Source organism: Pteronotus mesoamericanus, unplaced genomic scaffold, assembly GCF_021234165.1.
Source record: "Pteronotus mesoamericanus isolate MK-2021 breed Mesoamerican mustached bat unplaced genomic scaffold, CSHL_Meso_final contig_20, whole genome shotgun sequence".
NCBI classification, from domain to species: Eukaryota; Metazoa; Chordata; class Mammalia; order Chiroptera; family Mormoopidae; genus Pteronotus; species Pteronotus mesoamericanus.
This window is the reverse complement of record NW_026555085.1, coordinates 99,207,554-99,220,774: the sequence shown is the minus strand read 5'-3', so window position 1 is coordinate 99,220,774 and position 13,221 is coordinate 99,207,554. Positions and strand designations below refer to the sequence as shown.

General features: G+C 42.6%; 1 protein-coding gene across 4 annotated transcripts in view; it reads right to left on the bottom strand.

Moving 5' to 3' along the window:
* Window positions 1-13,221, bottom strand: part of ARID1B (AT-rich interaction domain 1B) — a 399,594-nt gene that overhangs the window by 34,033 nt on the left and 352,340 nt on the right. For all 4 annotated transcript variants that reach the window (XM_054570149.1, XM_054570150.1, XM_054570152.1 and 1 more), the window contains exon 10: window positions 3,476-3,621. In XM_054570149.1, coding sequence (XP_054426124.1) covers window positions 3,476-3,621 — 146 coding nt within the window. The remainder of the gene's footprint in view (window positions 1-3,475; window positions 3,622-13,221) is intronic.

Here is a 13,221-nt window from a genome sequence, read left to right as displayed (position 1 = left end):
CATGCGCTCCGCCGTGGGCTGTGCAAGGACGACGCGGGACCCCGTCCTGTCGTCCCCGGGAACCCACGCCGGCTCTGCCCACTGCTTCCGGGAAGGCGCCCTTCCTCCCGCGACCACCCGCGAGCTGAACCCCAGCTCTGGAGAAAGCTCCAGCCACGTGCTCGGTGTCACTCAGCTTACGCTTTTACCAGCTTAAGATATGTGGTTTTCATAATTTATCTTTTGCATTCTTTTGGAGAGGACGCAGCAATTCGCCTAAAATTATTAATTTAACGCCAGAGAACAAAACCCCCAACAATAGTTACAAACTACCTAGACAACCACTCCAATGGTGCTCGAGGCCCGAAACCCCCTTCGTGAAGGGCCCTAACATCTCAAGGTAGAAGCAGGCTCTCCACGTTCTCCGTACAGCGTCGGAAATCCTGGGCCACCCGACGCCGCTGGGGACGGCTGGGCCAAACGCCTCCAGCGCATCAAGCACTGGGGCGTTCTCACGAAAATTACCTGAGGGGTCTGCTCCAGGGCAGATTCCTGCCCTCGCCCCTGCCCCAAAATTCTGAGGGACCCAGGAATCTGTAGTATTAACGGGCCTTTCCGGGGACTCTGCAAAGCCGTTCTCGAGTTCCGGGAGAGCTGAAGGCACCGTGGAGGCTGTGGGGGCGTGGCGGCCCCTTGCCGGTGTCAGGGCTGACGGCGCTGGTCCCCCCATCCCAGGAGCACTCGGGCAAGGCACTTTGGGTCGAGCAGGAAAATCCATTCCTGGAATCTGACAGGGCTGGGCAGGAAGTAAGGCCCGGCTGGGCTCCGCGCGTGGCGGCCCACTTCCGGTCTGCAGGCTCCGGTGCCGGAAGTGCCCTACACACTCCCTACACACGCCGGGGGCGCACAGCCCCAGACTCGAGGTCTATTTCTGGGAACTCGTTGTCTTCTCCAGGGTGATGGCTTATGCGCAGGCTCACGAATGTTACATGGCTAAAGACTATTATAAAACGGAACACAAGTGCCATGCAACTCACAACACTGTTATGTCGTCCAGGTGTATTTAACAAGGTTGTATGTCGCTTATAATTTTGCCCATAGTAATACATAATTCTAACCTTTTAATCCAAACTTTTTTAAAAAACAGCTCCTTTAGAGGAAGATTCCCCACTGCTCCCCGCCCCTCCTCCCAAGCACTTTCAGTGAAGATAGTCGTCACATTCACAGGCACACTGGCTGCATTCTATCACTTGCTCACTGAAGCCTGCACCGCCGGGAGGGCTTCTCTGGCCCTGCTCTCTGTCTGCGGCACAACCGAACTCGGCAAAGAGGGTGCGGGCGCCAGTGGCTTCGGCTGCTCAGTGAGCTGCAGAGAAGCGCACCGCCACCCCGGCCGTTATCTGTCCTGTCTCCCCTCTCTCCAGAAGTGTCTTCCGATGGAGAAAATGCTTCGCGATTATCACTGGGGAGCTATGTCCATGGGCCTACACCACGCAGACGGACGTGACGGCGGTCCGAGCAGTTCCCAGCCCACCTCCAGAAAAGCTGGGCGTGCGCCTTCGGATCCAAACGCTCCGCAGGCGCTCGCCACCCGGCGCTCGCCACCCGGCGCGGGCCGGCCACTCCAGTTTCCCCGGGGCCTGCCCCCCAGTTCCAGCAGACACGCCTGTGCCCATCAACAGAGGACCGCAAACGCTACATCGTCAATATTCCTCGGATGTGCTGGATGATTACTTCCTATCAGGTAGCCCTTGACTTAATAAAGCTGAAATAAAATCACATGAATGCGTAGGAAAAAAATGGATAAATGTTTAAATTATTAAAAATTCAATATTTCAAAATGCAAAATGCAATAAAAAATATATATACTACTAGCCTGTACAAAAGCCAGTGAGGATAAATGGCCTTTCATGGAACAGATTACCTCTTATGAAATAACGAATAACTGAATTATCTGAATAATAGTAAAAAAACCCCCCTCTCTGTGAATCTCCATTAAATTGGTTATTCCTTAGGAATACATAAATCTTCTTAGGCAGGGCACGGTGCCATCTATTTGTTGTTGGTTATTTTTGCAGCTCTGAAGTCCAAAGGAAAAAGGGAAAAATGAGTATTGCTAATAGTAGGTGAGAATTTACTGTGTAGTGCCAATGCTCTGAAGTAATTTTATTTCACCAAGCCAGACAAAACCCATAATGTCATAACCCAAAGTCCCTCCCTATTTCCTGGGACAGTGGGGAGGCTTCTAGCTCACAGACTGTTCAGAGCTTTGCACTTTTCATTGCAAATGTAAAACCACCACCTCACTGGGAAGAATGACTGCCTGCCTCACATCAGCAAGGGCCATTCTGTTTATTTAAAAACCTTCACTTTCACCAGTAGTTTCTATTGTTTCCTCTTCCACAAACTTTCCAAGGGGAAGTTATCAGAGAAAGGCACTACTAAATTAGACCCTAGACTCCAAGGAAGGACTCGGAAGCTCAGGCAGGAAGCACGGGCAGCCGCTTGCTGTCGGTTCTGCCAGACCCAGAAACAGTAGCTTCAGGCGGCCTTTCAGAGCAGGGGTCGGAAGGTGGCGAGAGGCAGAGGAAAGGAGACGTGGTAACAGGGGAGGCTGAGCCTCCACCTCCACAGCGTTCTCACACGTGGGAAAGCATCATGGGACAGCCAACTGGCTGCTCTAGCTCGGGACTGGCAAAAGGAGACACTGCTGCCCCAAAATGGCATCTCTCACCCCAACAGGTGATAGAGGGAGCTACAAGGCGTTTTCTCAGTTCAAGAGCAGCACTCACGGTCCCTGGGTGGGTTGGGGCTCGAAGAGGTGGTTCAGGGTCTAAGGAGCCTGAGAGCACGGAATATATTTGCACAGTGTTGGGCAGTCTTAATATTCCCACAAACTGACGAGATTCTCCTACTGCACTAATCAGATGGGATTTGGTAAGAATGCAATTGAGATCAGCAAGTAGGCTGAAAAATTTAAACATAATGAAAAATTTAAAACAGTTCATTAAAAAAATATAATTTCTCAACAGAGACAATCTACAAAGAGCACTTTCTCATGTAGACATTTAAAGGTGAGTTTCCCTCAATTAAAAGAAGTACTTCAACCCCTGGCCCCATTCTGGCCTTTAATCAAGTCCTCTGAAGCAGGATTTTAAACTGTACCTCTACCACTGTGAAATGGAGAATACAGATTTTGTCATGGGTCATCCAACACTCCCATAATGGCCCCTGAAAAAACTCAGTGTATATACTTAGCAAGTCATCTCCAATGACACTTGAAATATGTCCACATATTATACACAGAATGGATAAAAATAATTTCTATAAAATGTAATCCTCAAGTCTTAAAACAGTTAAATGGACTGAGCAAATTTCCAAGAAGCAGAAAAGTAGTATTTTCCCCTTTTCACCAAAGATCCAAGGCTGGAGTGGGTTTTGTACAGGCAGAGGGGCGGGGTGGGCAGCCGCAGGAGCCTGGGGCCCTCAGGGTTACCTGTGGAGCTGTTCACCATGTTGGGCGTCATGCTGTAGGGCGGCGCCTGGGTGTTCATCAGCCCAGAGCTGTTGTTCATGGGCTGGCTGTAGGGAGAGCTGGAAGCCACGAGTCCACTCTGATTCATGCCCGGAAAGCTGCCTTGCCTGTATGAAGAGAAAGCACATGCGTCCATATACTGACCATGCACGCTGGCAGTGGTGTGCCCTGGCAGCCATTTTTCGTAACGCATGTATGCACGGGGTGGGGCTATTATTTTTCATTTGCTTAAAGTAATTTATTTCCTGGAGAGAGAGGCTGAACTCTATTGCTTAGTAATTATTTAATATACTATGTAAAAATTCCAAATAATATAAATTCCACATTTTTAAGCTTGTCAAGATTTATATAGAGAAATAGAAGCAAAAAACGGGGTACTTGAAATAAGAACAGGAATTACAAAAGCAAGCAAAATTAACTTCTAACATTTTAAAAGACCTGACTCTATATTAAAGTCACTGAGTATCCTCGCATCAATGAACAGAAGTCAAGAGATGAAAAACAAATAAGCAGTGTGGGAATGTTATTTTAAAAAAATTCTTTGACCTAAATTTTCTAATGGAATGAGTATGAGAGAAAGCATTTCCTTTAGCCTTATTAACATTCTGAACTTAGGTGCTATTAAAAACACACCAATTTCCCTATATTAAAATTACACAATAAACATCAGACTCCCATTTCTTTTTGTGGGGTTTCCTGTGACAGGACAGAAGCAGGCCTTAGATTGGCAGCGACTGTCCCTAACAGGCTCCTGTCCTAATAGGCCCACCCCTCCCCCATTGCAAGCTTCAGGAACTTATCCTTTTGGCGACTTAGTTTGGTTAGTTTTGTGTCTGCACCAAGACAAATCTTTTCACTACTGCAAAGGAGATAAATGGATCTGAAGGAGATAAATGTCATGCAGTGTCATTTCTCTAACTGCAGGTGACTGGGGGAAAGGAGAGGATTTTAAAGGTGGTTTAATTATCCCAGAAAATTTACAGCAAAGAAATATGGTGGCAATGTCGCAAAATGTTTAAAAGATTCCACACTGGAGTCAAGCTTTTCTTTATACAGTACCTTTAAAAAACTTTTCAAAGATTTGGCCACTAATATTTTCTTAGGAGTAAAGCTAACAAGAAAGATAAAAATCCACTTTGCTTGTCTGTTCCAAATTAATTATGATTACCACCCCCTCTACACCTCCATTAATTGTCATTTGTTGGCCCTTAATGTATAATAGTAAAAAAACCTTTAAAGATTCTTTAAGAGATTAACATAGTCATTAATAAAAACACCATACTAGTCGTTTAGTGTGTAGCTATTTGCAGTGGACTCAATTTTCTGGCTTGTAGGAAAAGTTCAAAAGTGGCCCATTTGAAAAGTCAAAGTATTAAAGATTTGAGTGTTTTTTTTTTTCTTTTAAATACTATCTAAGCCTTTCAGGGAAATTCTGTACAAGCTAACACTTGATGGTAGCCTGGAAAGAACAGTCTAAAGGGTTGAAAGACTAATGGTGTGTCTCTGGGAGAAAGGAGCTCCGCGTGCCCAGCTCACTGAGGTTCCACATGGCGTGACGCCTGTCTCCTGAATCAGCGCTACAGCACCCACTGCAGTTCATTAAGAATGGGCCCGAGGTAACCCACTGGCTTCTGACTCGCCCCTTGGTCAGCCCTCACCTATGAAGATATTACCCAGCAGCTGTGAACACATCCCTGCGTGGTTAGGGTTTTAATATCAGCATGTAGACAGCCGGCATTAACTCAAGTTAATTAGGTTCCTCGGAGGTGTTTTCATTCAAACAGAAGAAAGTTTAGCACTTGTGTAACTTTCTGAAGAGGACAAGCAGCACCTGTTGGGACAGTTCTCTCAACTCCTAACAGATCAATCACAGGGAGTGCACCCCTAACTGATGGACAGGTTGTTTTCTGGACACTACTTTCAAGTCATTGATTGCTTCCCACCTCCAGCCAACTTGGACCTGTCCTTTAAGACCCAAACCGAGGCCACCTTTTCTATGAAGCCTACCCTTCTGCACCCCCGGGAGGCTCTGTCCTCTGAGGACTCTGTGTCTTTTCCAGCAGTGTGCACTTCTTTTTGTATATTCAAACAACTTACGTGTGTGTCTAGGCTCTTCTAGGTGTGTATGCCTCCTAAGGGGCAATTGAGCCCACGACGGCTACTAAACAATGTTTTAAATGAATGGAGAACAAAAGATGGCCACATTTTCAAGCTTCCACCAAATTTAGTTTCACACATAGTGTAACTAACATGTACGTGGAACTAACGGTTCTTTAGCACACTTGTTATACTAAGGAGGGAATGAGAATCCAAACATAAAATCTACCAGGCAGATGGTTACACGAAGGAACCTCGAAGGCCCCGTCTAACCCTAATCTGTAATTTCTTCCCCAGTCTGCACTGTCCACCTTAAGTCACAACAAGGTGATGAATCTCTGCATGACAGAGATTTTAAAAATTACCCTTAGAATAACAAAAAATTAAAGATTCAAATGTCTGCTGGATGCCAGGTGCTGGTTACCATGGTCTTCAACGAAACCATGCCTATAGTTTTTAGGAGCCTGGTTAAAAAGCCAGGGGTCTTGACTTTCCACTGTCATTGGGATGTGGGAACAAATCACTTTGGCTTCCTGGGCCTCAGTTTTTACACATGAACATGGAAGGACTGATGATGATTTTAACATTAACACTTTATGAAGTACGTACCTACAGATACACCTGACATGGTTTCTAGGCACTTTATATATTTAATTTTTTAAATTGATGGAGGAAGGTGGGTGGAATTATGCTCACATACTAAGAAAGAAAGGATCAGAGAAGTTAAATAACGTGACGAAAGACACACAGCTAACAAGTGGTAGAAACCAAGCTCCCCAAGCCTGCTAGCAGCCCAGCGCTCTGCACTTCTTCCTCCAGGGCCCTGACACTGCAGGCACTGGCTGGGACCAGCGCACTCCCACACAGCAGCCGCCGCAGAGCTTTCTGTTTGCCAGACTCGTGTGCAGTTGGAGGAAGCCCACGAGTCAGAACGGCGCTCTCCTCTTCCTGGAGGGCACCCTTCGGCAAAACAGCTCCCTGGATGCCTGCCCCTAGGAAGGAGCGTATCCTGTGTGCTGCAGGCCTCTGGGTGTCCCAGCAGCGGAGAAGCCTGAGGGAAACGAGGCGTCGCAAGGACTTGGGGCACATGCTGCCCACAGCACTGCACTTTGCCACCTGTCTAAATGGGGGAGGGAGCTGGTCTTTCAGCACCGTAGGTGAAATCCTGTTCATTGTGGCTCTGGAAATTACTGCTAAACCTACTGGTAATTCTGAATCAGCAAGATGGGCTTAACAATAAAAAACGGCTTTCGATGCATTCTGTTGAATTTTGGAAATTGAGACAACTTGTTTGGGACAGGAGACGTAAGGAGGCCGCCCCCGTGACTCAGCTGAGCACTCCAACTTGTCATGAGGTGGCTAAGGCCACAGGGTTTCTGTGGCTCACTACAAAAAGCTCGCTTACTTGGATGGGCTGGCCACCGCTGCTGGGAGCACAGCCACCTCGGGAGTCGCCCCCTCTCCGGAGGCGGCACTCACTCACCAACTGCTGGCCCCCTTCCGACCACAAACCGTTTGCAGTGCTCCAAGTGGTGTTAGAAGGGCGAAGGAGTCAACCACCAGACATTTTCTCTTTTCAAAAGGAAATGGTAACAGGCAGAAAAAAAAGAAAAAGAAAAAGAAAGAGTATACAAACTGAAAAGAGGGAAACATTTTTACTGTAAAATCCTACAAAAAGGTAAGAGATGCCTGAAAGAGCCAAATGCCTTAACCTTAACCCTTGGGGTTGTGAACCACTAAGCTATGGTTTCTAGTGGGTCTATGGGCGCAGACAGTTTTTGTTACAAATCACTGCTGTCCTGATGCCACAGATTCCTAACTTGCAATGGTTGTGGCAATAAATGCCCAATAACAATCTTGGGAGGGAATTTGGTAAACATTAAATAATAACTTGTTACAATGACGCTACTAAGGCAGCCACTGCACTGTGCCCATGAGAATGACCACAGACCTCTGCATGTTGACCTCAGGGCCAGGCTCACTGAGGTCAGGTCTGCATGCAGCCAGGCACTAGTCCCACCCCTTGTCATTCGAACATGCAGACTGCAGAATAACCAGTAAATCGGTCTCCGGTTGGGATGATATGCAAGGGTTTAAGGCCTCTCACTCAGTGACAGAACACAGGCTATTTTTTGTTGTTATTGTTGATTTTAGAGAGAGCGGATCGGAGAGAGAAGGAGAGGGAGAGAAACATCACCATCGATGTGACAGAGAGAAACAATGACTGGTGGCTTTGTGCAGGCACCCTGACTGGGCCCGCAACCCAGGCATGTGCCCCAACGGGAATCGAATTGGTGACCTTTTGGTTTGTGGGTGATGCCCAACCAAGTGAGTCACACCGAATGGGGCAAAACACAGGTTATTTTAAATGAGAGTAACTCAGAAGTGGGGACTGCAAATGTGTTTCCCTAAATTGCTCTTTGTCCTGCTTCTTAGCCTACACACACATGTAATTTTTTTTATAGGTTCTCCTTTAGTCACTTGGGAGGTTTCTCAAACATTGCACACTCATCTGCCTACAAAGGCTGGCTTGGGGGGGAAAGCCAGAGGCAAACGCCAGTGTTAAAGTGACCACTGCCAGTGGTACACTCTGAGAGCAGAAAGTAGAATACTGCTTCCCGCTACAGTCTGAATCTGGCACTTAAAACATGAGATAAAATCTTCTAAATATCTTGTTTTTAAGCCAATTCCAATAAATTTTAAAATAAAATGATCTGTACATGATTTTGGTGTTTTAAAATAAATTAATAGCCCATGTTGGTTCAGCAATCATCATCATTTTTTGTCAACAGTCATAGACAGGGAAATGTGAAATATACGTCTTGAAAGTGAATGGCTGTCTGTACACACAGGCCCAGCAGAGGGAGCCACATGATGTGGATCACTGACAGGTCCAAACAGGTTGACCAGGGCCAGTCACAGGCAGCATCTGACAAAGGCCTACCTCAGAGTCTTTGCAGATCTACCTAACACACAGAAACAAATCCAAAGAAGAAGCCAAAGTGGGAAGACAAAGAAACATACCCCAAATGAAAGAAAGAGAATTCTGCAGAAGAACTAGAGGAAATGAGACATGCAATTCATCAGATAGAGACTTTAGAGTAATGATTATAAGGATGCTCAGCAACATGAAAAAGGACATAGAAACCCTAAAAAAGGGCCAGTCAGAAATAAAGAATGAAATACCTGAAATAAAAAAATCACTGGAAGGAACAAACAGTAGGTTAGACGAAGTAGAGGGCTGAATCAGTGATTTGGAAGACAAGACAGAAAAAATGCCCTGGCAGGACAGCAAAAAGAAAAAAGAATTTAAAAAAATGAGGAGAGCTTTAGAAACATTTTGGACAACATGAAGTAGAACAACATTTGCATCATGTGAATGCCAGAAGGGGAAGAGAGTGAGCAAGGGATTGAGAACCTATTTGAAGAAATAATGACTGAAAACTTCCCTAAGCTGGTAAAGGATAAAGAAACACAAGTCAAGGAAGCTCAGAGAGTCCCAAAAAAGTTGGACCCAAAGAGGCCTACACTGAGACACATCACAATTAAAATGACAAGGCTTAAAGATAAGGAGAGAATCCTAAAATCCACAAGAGAAAAGCAGGTAGTTACATATAAGGGCACAACAATTAGACTGTCATCTGATTTCTCAACAAAAACATTTCAGGCCAGAAGAGAATGACATTGAAATAATCAGGTGATGAAAAGTAAGGACCTACAACCAAGGTTACTTTACCTAGCAAGACTATCATTTAAAATCAAAGGAGAAATAGGAGCTTTCAAAACAAGAAAAAGCTAAAGGAGCTGGTTAACACCAAACTAGTACTACAACAAATGTTAAAGGGCTTGCTTTAAGAAGAAGAAAAAGAGAAAAGAGAAAAAAAATACACAGGAAAATAGCCTAACAATAAAATGGCACTAAATATGTATCTTTCAATAATCACCTTAAATGTAAATGGTTTAAATGCTCAAACCAAAAGACAGAGTAGCTGAATGGATAAGAAAACAAGACCCATATGTATGCTGCCTCCAAGAGACACATCTCAGACTGAAAGATACACACAGACTAAAAGTAAAAGGATGGAAAAAGATTTCATGCAACTGGAAAGGAAAAAAAAGAAGCTGGAGTAGCAGCACTTATGTCCAACAAATAGACTTTAAAACCAAGGTTATAGTGAGAGACAAAGAAGGGCATTACAGAATGATAAAGGGAACAATCCAACAAGAGGATATAACTCTAGTAAACATTTACACACCAGAAACAGGAGCACCTAAATATGTGAAGCAAATCTTGATGGACATAAAGGGAGAGATTGACAGGAATGCAGTCATAGTCAGGGATTTTAACACCCCATTGACTTCAATGGATAGATTTTCCAGACAGACATCAACAAGGAGACAGTGGCTTTAAATGACATTCTAGATCAAATGGATCTGACTGATACCTTCAGAGCATTTCGCCCCAAAGCAGCAGAATTTACATACTTTTCAAGCTCATGTGGAACATTTTCTAGGATAGCCCATATGTTAGGAAACAAAACAAGTCTCAATAAATTTAAGGAGACTGAAATCATATCAAGCATCTTCTCTGACCACAATGCTATGAAGCTAGAAATCAATCACAAGAACACTGAAAAACATACAAACATATGGAAGCTAAATAACACGTTATTGAACAATGAATGTGTCGACAGTGAGATCAAGGAAGAAATCAAAAGATATCCTGAAACAAATGAAAATGAGAACACAACAATCCAAAATCTTTGGGACACTGGGAAAGCATCCTAAGAGGGAAATCCACAGTTACTACAGGCCTCAAAAAAAAAAAAAAAAAAAAAAGAAAAAGCTCAAATAAGCAATCTAACTTGAAAAAGAACAAAAAACAAGCCCAAAGTGAGCAGAAGGAAGAAAATAATAAAGATTAGAGCAGAAATAAAAGAAACAGAATCTAAAAAAATGATACAAAAAACAAATCAATGAATCCAGGAGCTGGTTCTTTGAAAAGATAAACAAGACTGACAAACCTTTAGCCAAGAAAAAAAAGAGGACCCAAATAAATAAAATCAGAGAGGAAAAAGAAGTAACAACTGACACCAAAAAAATACAAAGGATTACAAGAAAATATTATGAACTATATGCCAACAAACTGGACAACCTGGAAGAAATGGGTAAATTCCTAGAAACATACAAACTTCAAAAAATAGATCAGGAAGAATCATAAAATCTGAATAGACATATTATACCTAGTGAAATTGAAGCAGTAATAAAAAAACTTCCAACAAACAAAAGCCCTGGACCAGATGGCTTCACAGGTGAATGTTATTAATCACTCCAAGAAGAACTAACACCTCTCCTTCTCAAACTATTTCATAAAATTCAAGAGGGAAGGCTCCCAAACTCATTTTATAAGGCCAGGATTATCCTAATTCCAAAACCAGATAAAGGCACTACAAAGAAAGAAAATTATAGGCCACTATCCCTGATGAACATAGACACTAAAATCATCAACAAAATATTAGCAAACCAAATATAGCAATATATAAAAAAGATCATACACCATGACCAAGTGGGACTTATTCAGGGAATGCAAGGTTCGTACGACATTTGCAATCAATATGATTCACCACATAAACAAAATGAAGGATAAAAAACACATGATCGTATCAACAGATGTAGAAAAAGCATCTGACAAAATCCAGCAGCACCCTTTATGATAAAAACTCTCAGCCATGTGAGATTAGAGGGAACATATCTAAACATAAGGCCATACATGACACACTGCTAGTATCATATTCAATGGGCAAAGAAACACAATAATATTTTCTCCATAAAATTGGGAAGAAGACAGGGATGTCTGCTTTCATCTCTCTTATTCAACATAGTACTGTAAGTCCTAGCCACAGCAATCAGACAAGGAAAAAATAAAAGGCATCCAAACTGGAAAGGAAGAAGTAAAACTGTCATTATTTGCAGACGACATGATGCTGTACATAAAGAACCCCATAGATTCCACCAAGAAACTACATGAACTGATAAATGAATTCAGCAAAGTAGCAGGATACAAAATTATTAACTAAAAATCAGTCGCACTTTTATATGCCTGTAATGATCAGAAAGGGAAATTAAGAAGACAATCTCATTCACAATTACTACAAAAAGAATAAAATACCTAAGAAAAAAATCATAGGATGTAAAAGACCTGTACTTGGAAAATTATAAGACAATGAAGAAAGAAAATGAAGACAATACAAATAAGTGGAAGCACATACCATGTTTATGGATAGGAAGAATTAACAGCATCGAAATGTCCACACTACTTAAAGTAATCTATAGATTCAATGCAATTTCTATCAAGATTCCAATGACATATTTCACAGAACTACAACAAATATTTCAAAAATTTAGATGGAACCACAAACGGCCCCACACAGAAATAGCAATGTTGAGAAAGAAAAATGAAGTTGGAGGAATCACACTACCTAATATCAAACTATACTACAAGGCTATAGTAATCACAACAGCATGGTTCTGGCATAGAAACAGATACATAGATCACTGGAATAGAATAGAGGGCCCAGAAATAAACCCACATCTTTATAGTCAATTAATATTCAACAGAGGAAGCAAGCACATTCAATGGACTAAAGCTAGTTTAGTCAATAAATGGCATTGGGAAACTTGGACAGATACATGCAGAAAAATGAAACGAGACCACCTTGTTACACCACATACAAGAATAAATTCCAAATGGATCAAATACTTAAATGTTAGACCTGAAACCATAAAAAATTATAGGAAAGAAAACAGGCAGCAAAGTCTCAGACATTGCTTGTAGTAATATTTTATCGGCTGTATCTCCCCAGGCTCTGGAAGCAAAAGAAAAAATAAACAAATGGACTGCATCAAACTAAAAAGTTTTTGCACAGCAAAGGAATGAACAAAATTAAAAGACAACCCACAGAGTGGGAAAACATATTCACTGATACATCTGATAAGGGGTTAATATCCAAATAACCCAAAATGTATAAAGGTGGTACAAAGCGCAACCCAAAAAACAAAAACAAAAAACAAAAAACCTCAACAAGTAATCCAATTAAAAATGGGCAAACGACCTGAACAGACACTTCTTCAAAGAGGACATACAGATGGCCAACAGACATACGAAAAGATGCTCAACATCATTAATCACTGGAGAAATGCAAAGTAAAACCACAATGAGATACTGTCTCACACCTAATTTAAGAATGTAAAGACAGTAAGAATGGCTATCACCAATAAATCAACAAAACAAGTGCCAGCAAGGATGTGGAGAAAGGAGAACCCTCAAGCACTGCCGGTGGGAATGCAGATTGGTGCAGCCATTATGGAAATCAGTATGGAAATACCTCAAAAAATTAAAAATGGATCTGCCTTTTGACCTGGTGGTCCCACCTCTGGTATTATATCTGAAGGAATCAAAAACACTAATTTGAAAGAGCATAAGCAGCACTGTGTTCATTGTAACATTATTTATAATTGTTAAGATATGGAAGCAGTCCAAGTGTCCATCAGTATATGAATCGATAAAATAACTGTGGGACATTTACACAATGGAATACTACTTGGTCATA